This window comes from Drosophila elegans, unplaced genomic scaffold (genome assembly GCF_018152505.1).
Source record: "Drosophila elegans isolate 14027-0461.03 unplaced genomic scaffold, ASM1815250v1 contig_814, whole genome shotgun sequence".
NCBI classification, from domain to species: domain Eukaryota; kingdom Metazoa; phylum Arthropoda; class Insecta; order Diptera; family Drosophilidae; genus Drosophila; species Drosophila elegans.
Window position 1 is genome coordinate 11,530,285 of NW_024546167.1, and position 13,418 is coordinate 11,543,702.

Sequence of the window (13,418 nt, forward strand, 5' to 3'; positions counted from 1 at the left end):
TTCTTTGTTTTGCTTTCATTGTTTTCCCCTTTCCGTTGGTGCGGATTGGCTTAAAGTGGATAAGAATCAGTTAAAAGGCGTGTGAAAAGAGTTGAGGCAGGAATGAAAAGCGACACCTGATGGAGTTGTGGATTAATTTTAAAATAATATATTCTCTTAAGTTGATTAATATTCAAAACCATATTTTCTTTCCTTCCAAGATTTTCTCATCATAACTTGCCAAACACTATGTTCTTGAAATATTTCTTAAATTCTTCTTGATTTTATTCTACAATTTTATATATTATAATAAATGAAAAAAAAAATTTAAAACTTATGTTCAAAATCATAAATAGCTCTAAACTTGGCCAAACCTATGTTCTTGAATTTTATCTAAAAGTGGAAGATTTAATTATTTATTTATCTAAAACAATATTAAATTTTTTGGTTAGAATTTCGGCTATTTTAATTTTAATGGTTCCACAAATTTAAAAAAAAAAAATAATAATGTCATTGTTAATGGTGGTTACCTGGTGTACAAATGTTGTACCTTTATCTAGGGTCGAATGTTGGCTATTTTAATTTATATATATATATACATTTATATATATGTATAGCTATATGTGGGGACACTACACTCGATGGCTACTCTTGCCCCACCCCATAATTGTGCAGTTGGGAAGTCCGCTCCCAATAGCTGACACACTTTGGAGACCCACAATCGAAATGGAACATTAGACAGCCGAAAATAGCAAATAAGCGGAGATTATAGGAGAGAAACCGCAGAGAAAAGCAGTTCCAGACAGCCGCAGAGTCACCAGCTAAAAGCCACCAGTCCCCAGTCAGCAGATCCAGCAGCATCCGCAGATCTCGGAAGATGGAAACGGGCGCACTTATCATTCAACTTCGCAGCGAATCGCACGCGCGAACAGAATAATCGGAGTGTGCTAAAAGTAGAAGGAGTCGCTGCTAAAAAAAACACACGGCATGGCGGTGGACATGGACAGGGAAGCCATAAAAATGCTGTCGTCGGCGAGCCAAGAAGATGCCAACCAGTCGGACTCCAATTCGCAGTTCGAGTGCCAGGCAACATCGATATTACGAGGTGGCAAAAAAAAAGGCACTTTCAGTCAGAAGAACAGTGCCAGAAAAAAGAAAGTTATTGCAGCCGGTTGTGGTGGCCACCTGCTGCCGTCCCTCGCCGCTGCACTTTGCATACTGAGCATCCCGCTGGGACTGACTCCACCGGTGAGCTCCATGTCGCCGGCCAACGAGACGGCCTGGCCACCCATGCGGCATTACGATATCTGGGACGACCATCCCGGCGATCTTGAGGAGGAGTCTTTGGCGGAGGAGATGGACCTTCAGGAGCAGCTGGACATGGAGATGCAGCAGCAGGAAGACATCTCTGTTGGCAGTCACAATCAGACGAATGGCAGGCAGGGAAAGGGTGAGTTCTAGGTAGAACTATGGATCTATAGGATATCATTAGCAGGAATTTAAAAGTCTGAAAATTTAGAACTGCTGAGAATTAATCTTTACATTAAAGGAAATATTAAAAACAATTATATTTTTGTAACTAAGTATTAGTTGACCATTATCAATAAAATTTAACTAATAAGATTTAAAAAAAAAATCAGGAAAATTATTAGCAATTCCCTATTAAAAAAAAAATTACAAAATAAGAAACTATTATTTTTTTAGGTGTTATATCTCTTTTTAATAAATATTATTATTAATACTATACAGCTAGTAGTTTTGTTCTTATGAACATTTTATTGATCACCACAAAGTTTATTTTAGGACTTTAAGAAGACAAAGATTATCAGCTTCTAAAAAATGAATTACTAAATATATACTGTTTCCTTACGGAATAAACCTAAAACAATTTAAGGCATACCACTATTTTATAAAAAGTAACGTAAGCTTACTGTGCAAATCTCTAACAATAAAGAAAAGAAAAAACAAACAAAAATAATAAAATAATAATAAAATAATAATAAATTAAACAAAATTTAAATTGTACAACTGTAGTAGTCGTACCTAGCATATATCCTTTTATATATCCTATATATATATCCTTTTGAAATAAATAAAAAGTAATAATTTGTTTATCCCATACCAGTGATCCATCTGTTCCCGGTGCCCGTGGATGGTGATTGTTTGTCCAACGATGGTCGGCGGATGGGCAACTGCCTGAATGCCTACGAGTGCCGCCAGAAGGACGGACAGGCGAAGGGAGAGTGCGCCATGGGGTTCGGAGTGTGCTGCGTGTTCCTGGCCAGCTGCAACACCACGATCTCGAACAACATCACCTACATCGTGTCGCCGGGATTCCCCAGCTTCATGCCCAGCAACTTCACTGGCTGCAGCCTGCGGGTGAAGATGATGAGCGACGAGATCAGCCAGGTGCGGATCGACTTCCACCACTTCACTCTGGGTCAGCCGAATCGAAGGACTGGCGTGTGCGAAGGAGATATCTTCAGTATAGGCGGTGGACCAGGTGGAAATTTCTCCCTTTGCGGCCAGAACAGTGGACAGCATTGTGGGTATATCAGAGATATTTCAGATTATATATCTTAATAACTATATATACATTTTGTAGTGTACTACGATGTGGGTGCTCGAGCTTCGCCTCGGCAATCTACACTGTACGGGAGTCTTCGCCCGGTGGATACCGGTAATGGTAGCACCAGCAACTCCACAGGAGATCGCTTCATCGACATCAATCTCAACCTGTCCAATCGCCTCCTGCCCCTTCGCCTTTGGGAGATGAGCGTGGTCCAGATCCCCTTCAGTCAACGAGCTCCGGCGGGCTGTCTGCAGTATCACACCGGCAGGGAGGGCATTATGCAAACCTTTAACTTTGCGGAAAACGGGCGTCACTTGGCCAATCAGAACTATCGGATTTGCGTGCGCCAGGAGTCGGACATGTGCTCGATTATGTACCAGCCGTGCGATGAGCTCTCCTTCCGGATTGGTGGCGGCGGACGAATGGCCACCCGTGATGGTGACACTGGTGGTGGAGGATCACCCACAACTTCGAATAACGCAGCAGTCCAGTCAAATCCCGCTGTGGCACAATCGGATGTTGCAGGTGCAACAGCAACATCGGCTAGTGCAGCAATGACCACGGCAGCCCCAACTTCCAGCACTCTGATGCAGATGCTGGCCAACATGGCCAACTCCACCACGACAACGCTGATGACCATGATGTCAGGGAACACTACTTCCGCTGCCAGTCCATCATCTTCACCCAGCAGCAGCAGCAGCAGTACGGCTGCGATGAGCACGACGACAACATCGACCACTGCAGCTCCGTTGCGTTCCAGTACAGAGTCAACCAGCACATCGCAGGCACCAGCATCCTCGCCAGCCAGCGACGATGTGGAGGGTTCGGGTGGCGAGGACGGCGGAGTGGGCGATGATGACGACGATGGCGGCTTTTTGTTCTTCAGGAGTCGACCCACCACAGAGGAGCCGGGCGTTTCCCGCCGCCCACGTCCGAGTGGAGGCTTCGACATCATGGGCATCATTCGTAATGCCCTCGACTTGCCGCTGAAATGGCGGCGACGCCAGGCCCGTCAGTTCTTCAGCACCTGCTCGGATCGGATTACGATGCCGTGCATCATAGAGGACTTCATAGGCACGGGGCTGGGTCCACTGCCCGGATGCGAGCCCGTTCACTGTGGCGCCCAGTTCTGCTCCTCGGGCGTGTGGCCATGTCGCATCGAAAGCACGGTGACTCCGTTTTACATAGGTGTCCGCTTCGGCAACGGATTGGGTGCTGGCAAGGCGAATGCCGAGGATAATGTGGGCGCTTGTCTGCGCTTTTCCCAGGTGCAGTGCACGTAAGGATTCCCGCCAATCCATCAACTTTCATTTCGTTTTAGAAATTTGGATTATTGAAAAGGCAAATACCGATTTGTATCCAAGTGATGTATTCATTTACCAGCCTTTATCTTTTTTCGAAACAGGCTTTCACATATTATTTTTCTATTATTTTTAAATATAGTAAACATACAGACTATGTTAGTAGTGGCCCGATTTCCAGGCATTTTTGAGAAGTTTTACATGACGGACAATACTCTTCAACTTATTCGAGCTTAGTTAAGTGTAAATTTGTTTGTACAAAGCACTGTGGGGACAATCCGAGTATTCTAAGCTTTCTTATACAGCAGTGCCTTTTTCATTTGTTAAATATAAGGAGATTATCAATCAGGCAATGTAAATATATTGTGCAACGGGACAAAGCGCGGACATAAGCAACTAAGAAAAGTGTAGATATCTGATTTGTTTTTAAGCTGTGCCAGTTTTGTGTGCGCTTGAGAATGCTGTTATCATTTGGAATGCGGGCTGCTAAAAAGCAAACAGAAGGCAATGCAACCTAACAATGGAGCCCTATCTGAGGGCCACGATTCTTTGGCTTGGAGCGGAAAACGATACATATACAAATGTAGTGATCTTAAAACACCCTTCACTCGATTGTAATACTAAAAGTACTCGCCCGCAGCCTTGTAGGCCCGCGGGCAGTTTTGTTCGGCATACTTGGCATAGGCGCCTTTAGAACCTTGTTTGATGAGCAGCGAGCTCGAGTGCTTGTTCCATACGTGCACCACATACGAATCCTTGCAGCGGGCCAGTGTCTCCTCCAGCTTTTCCGGCTCGAAGAAGTCGCGCCACTTTTTCCAGGGAACGGCATAGAAGGCGCCCCGCCCGAATACCTTGAATCCCAGACAACGCTTTGGATCCTCCTGCATCACGGCGATGTCCTTGGTGCCGCAAATCTTCTGGGCCACACGAGTTATCACCCCGGGACCGTTGTTGCCCCAGTCTCGACCGTTGAAGTTGTACTGAAAGTCGCGCAGACACGATTCGGCGATCTCGTGGCCAAAGCCAGTGGCTGCCAGGCTCATCACGCCAGCGGCCAAGTGTGTGTTGGACTCGGCGCCTGTGTAATTGGGCGGCACCTCCTCCATGTTGCGCAGCACCACCACATCCATGTCCAGATATAGACCGCCGTAGCGATAGAGGGTGAGGTAGCGCAGGAAATCCGATATGTGCGAAAACAAATATCTGGTGGGGGAAGTCAGTGATGAGTAATACCAAAAGGCGAATGACGAGGCTCACCTTGAGCGGAACAAGCGGCCGTCTTTTAGCCACTCTTCGATGGGCGTGCCGGCAGCATAGCTCCACAGGTTCAGTCGCCGCAGGTGCACATTGCTGTAGCTGAGAATGGCGTCGACCAGAGGCTGCGGATGGCTGTTGTTGCGTCCACCGGTGGAGATTCGATATGTGGGGCCGGCGAAGAGGACGAACACTTTGAAATTCGGATTATGCAACGCTGCGGACTCGATTGCGCAGGCCTGACGGGCGGTGAGCTTCAGCTTCTCGAACTGCTTGTTCTCGGTTTGGTGGCAACTTGTCTCGTGGAAGAAGATACTCCTTCCGGGCGTGGGTTTTGGCTCCGCCAGCAGCACATCCTCCAGGGGAGTGGCATCCGCATCAGCGACTGGCGCCTGGGTCGCCATCCCTTGGCCTTCCATGAAGCACAGGTAGTAGTCATTTTGCCAGGTGTAGGTATAAGCAATGCTGCCGACGAGCACCAGGATCAGGATGCCAAACAGAAACCGCAGTCTTCCGTTGTGAAGGAAGCGTGCCGCCAAAATGGGCAGCCGCAGGAGCATGACTAGAGCAGGAACTGAAACTGGGGACAGATAAGAGATTGCTTCGACACGCCGTTGACTGTTACTCACTCTGTGACCGCGGCTAACCGTTCACCGCCGCGATCATGCTTGCTGATAAGCAAATATTATGTTTACTTAATGTTTTTTTTTTTTTGTAATTTACAGTGCAAAAATAGGGACCACAACAAAGCCTATTTATCGATAACTTATCGGTGTGAGCAGTGGTATATTTATGGTAATTTGTAGGTTTTAAGATTATCCAATAGTTTGGTGCACGGTCACACTGGCGTGGAAAGCGGCATTTGCTTTGAGAATTTTTCACCAATTTTTTTTCCATTACCGAACGCAACGTGAATTGGCCGGCGCAACAACGACCGGTAGACGACCGACCCATAACCCATATAGCAAAATAGTGAAATGAATGTTCCTCCTAGCGTGGGCAATGGAGGAGCGCCGCCAGGAAGGGGCATGGGCTACACGCCGTCAAATGCCATAGTGCCGCAGTTTCCGCCGCCCGGATTTGCGGCCCCGCCCCCTCCAGAGCTGGCCGCCGCCTTTGGGGTGATGGCCTCCAATTCCGAGTGGACTGAGCACAAGGCGCCGGATGGACGACCCTACTACTACAACCAGAACACCAAGCAGAGTTCGTGGGAGAAGCCGGAGGCCCTGATGACGCCCGCTGAGCTGCTGCACAATCAGTGCCCCTGGAAGGAGTACCGATCGGACACGGGCAAGGTGTACTACCACAACGTGGCGACCAAAGAGACCTGCTGGGAGCCACCACCGGAATACGTGGACATGAAGGCCAAGGCGAAGGCTGAGGAGTAAGTGATTTGCGGGGCGCTCTTGATGTATATCACTTGCTAATATCGTGTTTTTTTTTTACCCAGAGCTGCTGCCGCCGCCAAGGCCGTGGCGGCCATGACTTCATCCAGCTTGGCGGGCATGGTGCCACATGCTGCTCTGGCCAACATCCTGCCCGCCGCCCTGCCCGCTGCTCCCAGAATACCCACGCCAGAGATCCACTCACCCCTGACGCCCAGCAGCAACGAGAACTCGTCCTCCGCTCTGGACCAGGCCATGGCAGCCACTTTGGCGTCCATTGAGGTGCCCCAACAGAATGGTAAATAAGACCGCCGTACGCTTACTTTCTTGAACTAATCACGTTCTGATTCAGCTAAAAAGGACGACAAGTCGGACAGCGCAGTGGTGTTCAAGGATAAACGCGAGGCCATCGAGTCCTTTAAGGAGCTGCTGCGGGACCGCAACGTACCCTCAAACTCCAACTGGGATCAGTGTGTGAAGATCATCTCGAAGGACCCGCGCTATGCAGCCTTCAAGAACCTCAACGAACGCAAGCAGGCCTTCAATGCCTACAAGACGCAGAAGATCAAGGACGAGCGGGAGGAGTCGCGGCTAAAGGCCAAGAAGGCCAAGGAAGACCTCGAGCAGTTCCTCATGTCCAGCGACAAGATGAACTCGCAGATGAAGTACTTTCGTTGCGAAGAGGTGTTTGCCGGAACCCGAACGTGGACGGTGGTGCCGGAACCGGATCGACGGGATATATACGAGGATTGTATATTTAATCTAGCTAAACGGGAGAAGGAGGAGGCGCGGCTGCTAAAGAAGCGGAACATGAAGGTTCTGGGAGAGCTACTGGAGTCGATGACGTCTATTAACCATGCCACCACGTGGTCCGAGGCTCAGGTCATGCTGCTGGACAACGCGGCATTTAAGAACGACGTGACCCTGCTGGGAATGGACAAGGAGGATGCCCTCATTGTCTTTGAGGAGCACATTCGCACCTTGGAAAAAGAGGAGGACGAGGAACGCGAGCGGGAAAAAAAGCGGATGAAGCGACAGCAGCGCAAAAACAGGGACTCCTTTCTCGGACTCCTCGATTCCCTGCACGAAGAGGGCAAGCTCACCTCCATGTCGCTTTGGGTAGAGCTCTATCCCATCATATCCGCCGATCTGCGTTTCTCCGCCATGCTCGGCCAGAACGGTTCCACGCCTCTGGACCTCTTCAAGTTCTATGTGGAGAACCTCAAGGCCCGTTTCCATGACGAGAAGAAAATAATTCGGGAGATACTGAAGGAAAAAGTATTTGTGGTCCAGGCGAAGACGTCCTTCGAGGACTTTGCCACGGTTGTGTGTGAGGATAAGCGTTCAGCCAGCCTGGATGCGGGCAACGTGAAGCTCACCTACAACTCTTTGCTGGAGAAGGTAAGATTCGAGTGAGCTCTTTGCGGTAAAAATCTTGCATAACAATTATTTCCAGGCGGAGGCCATTGAAAAAGAGCGGATGAAGGAAGAGGTGCGACGGCTCAGGAAGCTGGAGAATGAGATCAAAAACGAGTGGCTGGAGGCCAACGTCTCAGTGGCCGAGCCCTACGAGAGTGCCAAGAAGCTGGTGGAGCACCTGGAAGCATTCGCCCTGTACGAAAAGGAAATCGGGGTGGAAAAGATCTGGGAGGACTTTATCAAAGAAAGCGAAGATGCGTGCAGCCATCATCACTCGCGGTCACGTAAATCGAAGAAAAACAAGAAGCACAAAAAACGAGTAAGGTCCACGTCCAGATCAGACATTGAGAACGAGCAGGTTGAAGTGGAGAAATCGAAGCGAAGGCGCTCCAAGTCTCGATCGGTTAGTATGCAAATCCATTCTACACTAAAAGCTAGAAGTAATTTCACTCCCGAGCAGCATTCCCTGAGCTCGATCGGCAGCATCGAGAGCGAAAAGTTGCTGAAGAAGAAAAAGAAGCGCAAGAACAAACTGCGAGGGGTACGTAGCAAATCCCCCCAATCCTTGAAACTCAAGAGATCTAACAAAGCTTACATTTCAGTCATCCTGCGAATCGGAAATTCCTGGCAACCAGTCGCCCGGCGCCCAGGCACTCCTGCAGAATGACTCCAACTCGCATTCGCCGGCCAAGAAAAAGAAGAAGGAGAAGCGCACCAAGAAGGACAAGGAAGGCAAGCGGCACAACAGACACAATCGCTCCGGCACGCCCCTCAGTCCCGCCCAGTCCATGGAGTCGGCGGGATCGCGGAATGAGGAGCTGACGTTAAGTGACGGTGAGCTGGAATCGAAGCGAGCAGCCCTGCTGGCGCAACTAAGCGAGCAGTTGGACGAGTGACCAGCCGGCGGGCGCTGAGCTTAAGCCGACATAGACAGCGTGTGGCGCACTCCAGCTCCAGCTAAGTGCGGTTCAGGAGAAGCAGCTGGCCTTGGACTCAGTTGCTGGACAAGTTCTCCCCAGTCCTTGCCTTCTACTGCAATCCGCTCTGTTTGGTTACGATGTAGTCCTGGCCCCAGCACAAGCCACACAGCAAACCACTATTGTAATTTCTTAGTCGCAATAAGTTTCAATGTATAAATGAATTAAAGCTACCAAGTCAAGTTTTAAGATATACGCAAGATTTCGAGTAACGTAATTATCATACAGGAATAAAGTTTGATTGCTCCCCTATGATTTTAAGTAGACCGACATTCTGAATTAATTAGTTCTTTAACTTATTTAAAATTAAACGTAAACACAATATAAGTTTTTACTATGTTTAATGACATTCTTGACAAGCGCACAATTGGAAAAGTAGTTTATTTTTTGTTGTTGTTGTAGAACTAAAACTTGAACTCCTTGTACTTCTTTGTGGTCTTGGCCGGATCCGTTTGCTGTCGCTTGCGCTTCGATTTTTGCCGCGCCACATGCTCGGCCAACATGTCTGACAGATCCTCCTTTTGCAGGTGGTTTTGCTGCTCGCGCATCTGCTGCTCATAACGCTGCGCCATTGCGTCGTTGTCCATGTCCAGTTCGCTGGGATCGAGTGCCAATTCCACGATGCCCTCGCGATCTGTGGTGGATCGAACTGGTGGCTGCTTGTTGGCCCCACCGCCACTGACATCGTAGACATGGGTTGATCCCATCATTGAGGCGCCGATGCGATCGGTGCGCTTTTCGGGCAGCACTTGGTACAAAACAGGGGTTTCATTGCTGGGGGAAAACCAAAACTGCGGTTAGCTGGGCTCTTGTCTTACAGTTTAATAATTTCACTTACTCTTCCATTTCGGCTTCGATTTTCTTTTTGCGAAGCTCAATGTTTTCGGGCGTTTCCAAGCCAGCTGGGACACTGGTGAGTCCAGAGGGTGTTACCAGTCCCTCCACTGGCGTCACCAGACCAGTCTCATCCTGCTGATCGCCCAAGTCCTCGCCATCTTCCTCCTCCTCTTCAGAGGACTCTTCTGACTCCGATTCCAGTTCGCCCCATTGATTGCGTTCGATGTCGGCCTCGTCGATGCCATTCTAAATTATATTCTCCACGTTTAATAAAATTAAATAGAAACGAGATATTGGTACTCACATCCAAATCCAATATGTTGGTTCCAAATACGTCACCGTACAGCGGTTTTCCGTTCTCATCCACTGGCGGCTTGCCCCAACCTCCTGCATGATAACCGAACGAAGTTCCGTCTGGGATGGGCGCGTTGAGGCCGGGAATTTTCAGATTCGGATACGAGGGCGGAGGCCCGTAGCGCTGCTGAGCAATCAGCCATGGCGGCGGAATCTTGTGCGAGTTGGGACCAACGGGCATGCCCAAGGCAATGCGCAACTCCTCGGAAAGATCTCCCGGCTTCTTCTCCTTAAGGCGCGTCTCAAACTCCTTGCCCTCGTAGTAGAGATCGCCATGAATGGTCATGCGGGGCTTGGTCTGCCACTTGAAGAAGGCATCGTGCAGTTTCTGGTAGTCAATGTCGATTTTGCCCATTTTGGGACGGACGCGTTCCCGCATCTTGGCTTTGAGGGTCTTGGCGTCTTCGCGCTCTTGCAGCGATTCGCGCATCTCCATGATGCCCGTCTTCTTGATGAAGGCGGGAAGGTCGAACGGAGGCTTCTCGATGCCTCTCTTGCCCTGCAGGTATTTCCGCTTGAAGCACCAATGCCGCGGCACTTGCACTGTGTTCCTATAGGCCTTCAGTTGGACCAGCAGCTTGGGGTCTCTGGCAGTAACATCGTGCATCTCAACTACATCGGGTCGGGAGACCAGCTGCTTCAACTCCGCCACACTCAGACGGGTCAGTTTCTTGAGCTTCCGCTTGGACAGCTTCTCTTTGTCCTCCTTGTGCTCGTCGTCGTCATCGCCATCGTCGTCTTCGTCCTCGAGGAGTTTGTCGGCAGCCTTTTTGTCCTTGGACAAGGTTTCTGGATCAAGCGAAGATTTGTCCTTTTCTGCAGGTTTTGGTTTGTTCTCCAGCTTGAAAATTTCAAAGACTCGATAGAACTGGCGGTACATGGGCGCCAGATCGGCAATTGTAATCTTTTCGGGCACATATCTTCGGGAAGAAACAAAAATTATATATTATTCGGTGGATAAAGTTAATGCCATGACTTACTCTATGGTCACATCGCCTTCGTTGGACTCTCCCGTCTTCTTATCCTTCTCCTTTTCGTCACTGCGATCCTTCCTCCGCTTGCTGCGACTGTCTTTGTGTTTGTCCTTCTTTTCCTTCTCGGCGACCTGTTCATCCCCGCTGCCCGGAGCTTTCGTGTCCGGTTCCTTAGCCTCCTGATCCGCGGCCTCGTGCTCATCCGCCTGGGCCAACTGCTGCTGTCGCTCAAATTCCAGCTGGTGTCGAATCTTCTTGTTCAGCTTCTTGCGCTTCTTTTTCTTTTTGTTCCGCTCCGCCTTGCTCTGCTTGCCGGCCTTTTCGCCACCGCCGCCGTTCACCAGGTTGTCCGCATCCTCCTCGCTGTCCTCGCCCACATCAGCCTCGTCGCCGTCCTGCGTTGCGCCCCCACTGCCCCCTTGCGAGTCGGCGTCCACTGTGAACTCGGCCACACGCTGATCCTTCAGCGCCAGCACATCCTCCAGGGCCTTGGGCAGCACCAGCTCGGCGGCGGACTTCTCAGCATCCACACCATCCTCGGAAGCTTCGCCGGCAGCACTTCCATTTCCATTGCCGTTCTCATTCCCATTAGCCGCCGCCGAACTTTCGTGCTGCTGCTGATCGAAGCGTAAGGACATCAGCGGCGCCGGCTGGCCGGCCTAGAAAGTGACGCATTTCAGAGTGAACTGGCAGATTGTGCAAAAAACTCACCTCATTGTTTACCTGGTCCGCCATAAATTAATTAAATAAATTTATCAAAACCAAACCACCAGCGAAAAAACAAATTTTAGCGATGGGAGAAATCAGATAAGTGCACAATAGCGATAGCTCGATAGCTATCGATCAAAATACACAGCCAGTTGGCAGCTCCTTTCCACAGGGTGACCAAAGAACCATACTAAAAGCGTGGTTTCTGCCAACAGCTGATTGCTTGTCAATTTCCATTTACAAAGGTAAATTATTGTATATTGTGTTGTAAATACGTTAACTAAATGAAATATTGATTTGTGTTAATTTAAAATGATAGCGAAACATAATTACAGCTCGTTTCAACTACAGGATTCGTACAGATCACAGGGTGCCTCGAGGACACAAAGATGTTTAAATTTAATTTTAAAGTAGAGGCGGACACATCTGAAGATCCAGAGGCCGTTAAAAGTGCAATTTTTAGTAATGAAGGCAATTCCGAACCTGAATCGGAAAACACTAAGAATATAGATTGGTATCAGGCAGAGAAAGTAAAGCCAATAGATAACATAATTTCAACATTGGATTTCTACGAGTTGAATGCAAAGGAAATGGATGTGGGAAACACAAAAATCCGACACCTTGTAGCCGGTTTTCTGCTGGATGATATAAAAGCCCAAACGCACTTGGAAAACCTCGATATCAGAAAGTCTGAAGAAAATCATTCGGATCTAATAGCCGGGGTCTACGAAGGAGGTGCTAAGATATGGGAATGCACAGAAAGTCTTTTAGTGTATCTGTCCGAAAAACATGAAGACTCCTTCTGGAAAGATAAAAGAGTCCTGGATTTGGGTTGTGGTTCCGGATTACTGGGGATATACGCCATGAAACACGGAGCACGAGTCGACTTTCAGGACTACGTAAGCGTATAAACCCATTTTAATTTTTTTATATTAATAAATCTAATATTTTTAGAACAAAGATGTTTTGGAATACATCACATATCCAAATGTCCTGCTAAATTTAGACGAGTCGCTCACTGACGATGGAAAGTTGCAATTTTTGGACAAACATACATCCTTATATGCCGGGGATTGGGCTCATTTCACCCAACTTACAAAGGAAGTAGAGAAATACGATCTAATACTTACCTCAGAGACAATTTACAATATTGAAAATCAGCAAAAACTGTTGGAGACCTTTGCTGGTCGCCTAAAACCGGATGGAATCATTTTGGTTGCTGCCAAATCTCATTATTTTGGAGTCGGAGGTGGCCTGGAACAATTTTCGGAAAAGATAAAGTTGGAAAATGTGTTTCGATGTGAAAATGTTTGGCAGGCAGACGATAACTTGAAAAGAGGAATTTTACAATTAAAATTTCAATAGATTTATTTGTTGAATTTATGGGGGATTTTTATATCCGTTAATCGTAGCGTAAAATAGTAATATCGTAATCGTTGAAAAGAATGTGACAACAAAAACATTTAATATAAAAACCTCCACACAATTTTTTTTAAATTAAAACATTATTTCTTTTACGAATAATATACGGATAAATATCGGCAATATCCCAGTTAAAAAAATGTTTGGAAAAGTTCAAGTTTGGTAGGGTGTTCTGCTTACTTGATAATTATTATAACAAAGTCAGCAATACCTTTCTTTTTGCAAACTTTTTGAAA

General features: G+C 47.9%; 5 protein-coding genes across 9 annotated transcripts; 3 read left to right on the forward strand and 2 right to left on the reverse strand.

The window, feature by feature from the left end:
* The first annotated feature begins 966 nt into the window (after window positions 1-966).
* LOC108138753 lies at window positions 967-3,855 on the forward strand. Its single transcript, XM_041710304.1, has 3 exons — window positions 967-1,429; window positions 2,105-2,524; window positions 2,585-3,855. Exons 1-3 carry the CDS (start codon window positions 967-969, stop codon window positions 3,832-3,834), a joined length of 2,133 nt encoding a protein of 710 aa, XP_041566238.1. The 3' UTR covers window positions 3,835-3,855.
* A 48-nt stretch (window positions 3,856-3,903) lies between these two features.
* LOC108138757 (lactosylceramide 4-alpha-galactosyltransferase) lies at window positions 3,904-5,859 on the reverse strand. 2 transcript variants are annotated; one of them, XM_017261161.2, is made up of 3 exons: window positions 5,736-5,859; window positions 5,110-5,680; window positions 3,904-5,055 (listed from the first exon to the last, which is right to left on the reverse strand). In XM_017261161.2, the coding sequence occupies exons 2-3, from the start codon at window positions 5,664-5,666 to the stop codon at window positions 4,473-4,475; spliced, it is 1,140 nt and encodes a 379-aa protein (XP_017116650.1). In that variant the 5' UTR covers window positions 5,667-5,680; window positions 5,736-5,859; the 3' UTR covers window positions 3,904-4,472. The 2 variants fall into 2 exon arrangements, with proteins under 2 accessions (XP_017116650.1, XP_017116649.1); XM_017261160.2 differs by having other exon boundaries at window positions 5,110-5,686; window positions 5,736-5,856.
* A 75-nt stretch (window positions 5,860-5,934) lies between these two features.
* LOC108138751 (pre-mRNA-processing factor 40 homolog A) lies at window positions 5,935-9,087 on the forward strand. Of its 2 annotated transcripts, XM_017261153.2 has the most exons (7): window positions 5,948-6,043; window positions 6,101-6,490; window positions 6,557-6,789; window positions 6,844-7,892; window positions 7,948-8,313; window positions 8,371-8,451; window positions 8,513-9,087. In XM_017261153.2, exons 2-7 carry the CDS (start codon window positions 6,135-6,137, stop codon window positions 8,804-8,806), a joined length of 2,379 nt encoding a protein of 792 aa, XP_017116642.1. In that variant the 5' UTR covers window positions 5,948-6,043; window positions 6,101-6,134; the 3' UTR covers window positions 8,807-9,087. The 2 variants fall into 2 exon arrangements, with proteins under 2 accessions (XP_017116641.1, XP_017116642.1); XM_017261152.2 differs by having other exon boundaries at window positions 5,935-6,490.
* Window positions 9,088-9,211: 124 nt separating this feature from the next.
* LOC108138752 (splicing factor 3B subunit 2) lies at window positions 9,212-11,869 on the reverse strand. The gene is made up of 5 exons (XM_017261154.2): window positions 11,764-11,869; window positions 11,059-11,711; window positions 10,029-10,998; window positions 9,726-9,970; window positions 9,212-9,661 (listed from the first exon to the last, which is right to left on the reverse strand). Exons 1-5 carry the CDS (start codon window positions 11,785-11,787, stop codon window positions 9,292-9,294), a joined length of 2,262 nt encoding a protein of 753 aa, XP_017116643.1. The 5' UTR covers window positions 11,788-11,869; the 3' UTR covers window positions 9,212-9,291.
* A 70-nt stretch (window positions 11,870-11,939) lies between these two features.
* On the forward strand, window positions 11,940-13,338 carry LOC108138759 (histidine protein methyltransferase 1 homolog). 3 transcript variants are annotated; one of them, XM_017261164.2, is made up of 3 exons: window positions 11,940-12,005; window positions 12,080-12,659; window positions 12,715-13,338. In XM_017261164.2, exons 2-3 carry the CDS (start codon window positions 12,150-12,152, stop codon window positions 13,123-13,125), a joined length of 921 nt encoding a protein of 306 aa, XP_017116653.1. In that variant the 5' UTR covers window positions 11,940-12,005; window positions 12,080-12,149; the 3' UTR covers window positions 13,126-13,338. The 3 variants fall into 3 exon arrangements, with proteins under 3 accessions (XP_017116653.1, XP_017116655.1, XP_017116654.1); XM_017261166.2 differs by having other exon boundaries at window positions 11,946-12,005; window positions 12,112-12,659; XM_017261165.2 differs by having other exon boundaries at window positions 11,959-12,005; window positions 12,096-12,659.
* The last annotated feature ends 80 nt before the right edge of the window (window positions 13,339-13,418 follow it).

Coding starts and splice junctions, on each gene's coding strand:
- LOC108138753 (XM_041710304.1), top strand. CDS start 967: ATGGCGGTGGACATGGACAGGGAAGCCATAAAAATGCTGTCGTCGGCG. Junction 1,430..2,104: donor GAATGGCAGGCAGGGAAAGG/GTGAGTTCTAGG, acceptor ATCCCATACCAG/TGATCCATCTGTTCCCGGTG. Junction 2,525..2,584: donor CCAGAACAGTGGACAGCATT/GTGGGTATATCA, acceptor TACATTTTGTAG/TGTACTACGATGTGGGTGCT.
- LOC108138757 (XM_017261161.2), bottom strand. CDS start 5,666: ATGCTCCTGCGGCTGCCCATTTTGGCGGCACGCTTCCTTCACAACGGA. Junction 5,056..5,109: donor GGCCGCTTGTTCCGCTCAAG/GTGAGCCTCGTC, acceptor TTCCCCCACCAG/ATATTTGTTTTCGCACATAT.
- LOC108138751 (XM_017261152.2), top strand. CDS start 6,084: ATGAATGTTCCTCCTAGCGTGGGCAATGGAGGAGCGCCGCCAGGAAGG. Junction 7,893..7,947: donor ACAACTCTTTGCTGGAGAAG/GTAAGATTCGAG, acceptor AATTATTTCCAG/GCGGAGGCCATTGAAAAAGA. Junction 8,452..8,512: donor GCAAGAACAAACTGCGAGGG/GTACGTAGCAAA, acceptor CTTACATTTCAG/TCATCCTGCGAATCGGAAAT.
- LOC108138752 (XM_017261154.2), bottom strand. CDS start 11,787: ATGGCGGACCAGGTAAACAATGAG. Junction 9,971..10,028: donor CCAACATATTGGATTTGGAT/GTGAGTACCAAT, acceptor AATATAATTTAG/AATGGCATCGACGAGGCCGA. Junction 9,662..9,725: donor ATCGAAGCCGAAATGGAAGA/GTAAGTGAAATT, acceptor GTTTTCCCCCAG/CAATGAAACCCCTGTTTTGT.
- LOC108138759 (XM_017261164.2), top strand. CDS start 12,150: ATGTTTAAATTTAATTTTAAAGTAGAGGCGGACACATCTGAAGATCCA. Junction 12,660..12,714: donor GAGTCGACTTTCAGGACTAC/GTAAGCGTATAA, acceptor TAATATTTTTAG/AACAAAGATGTTTTGGAATA.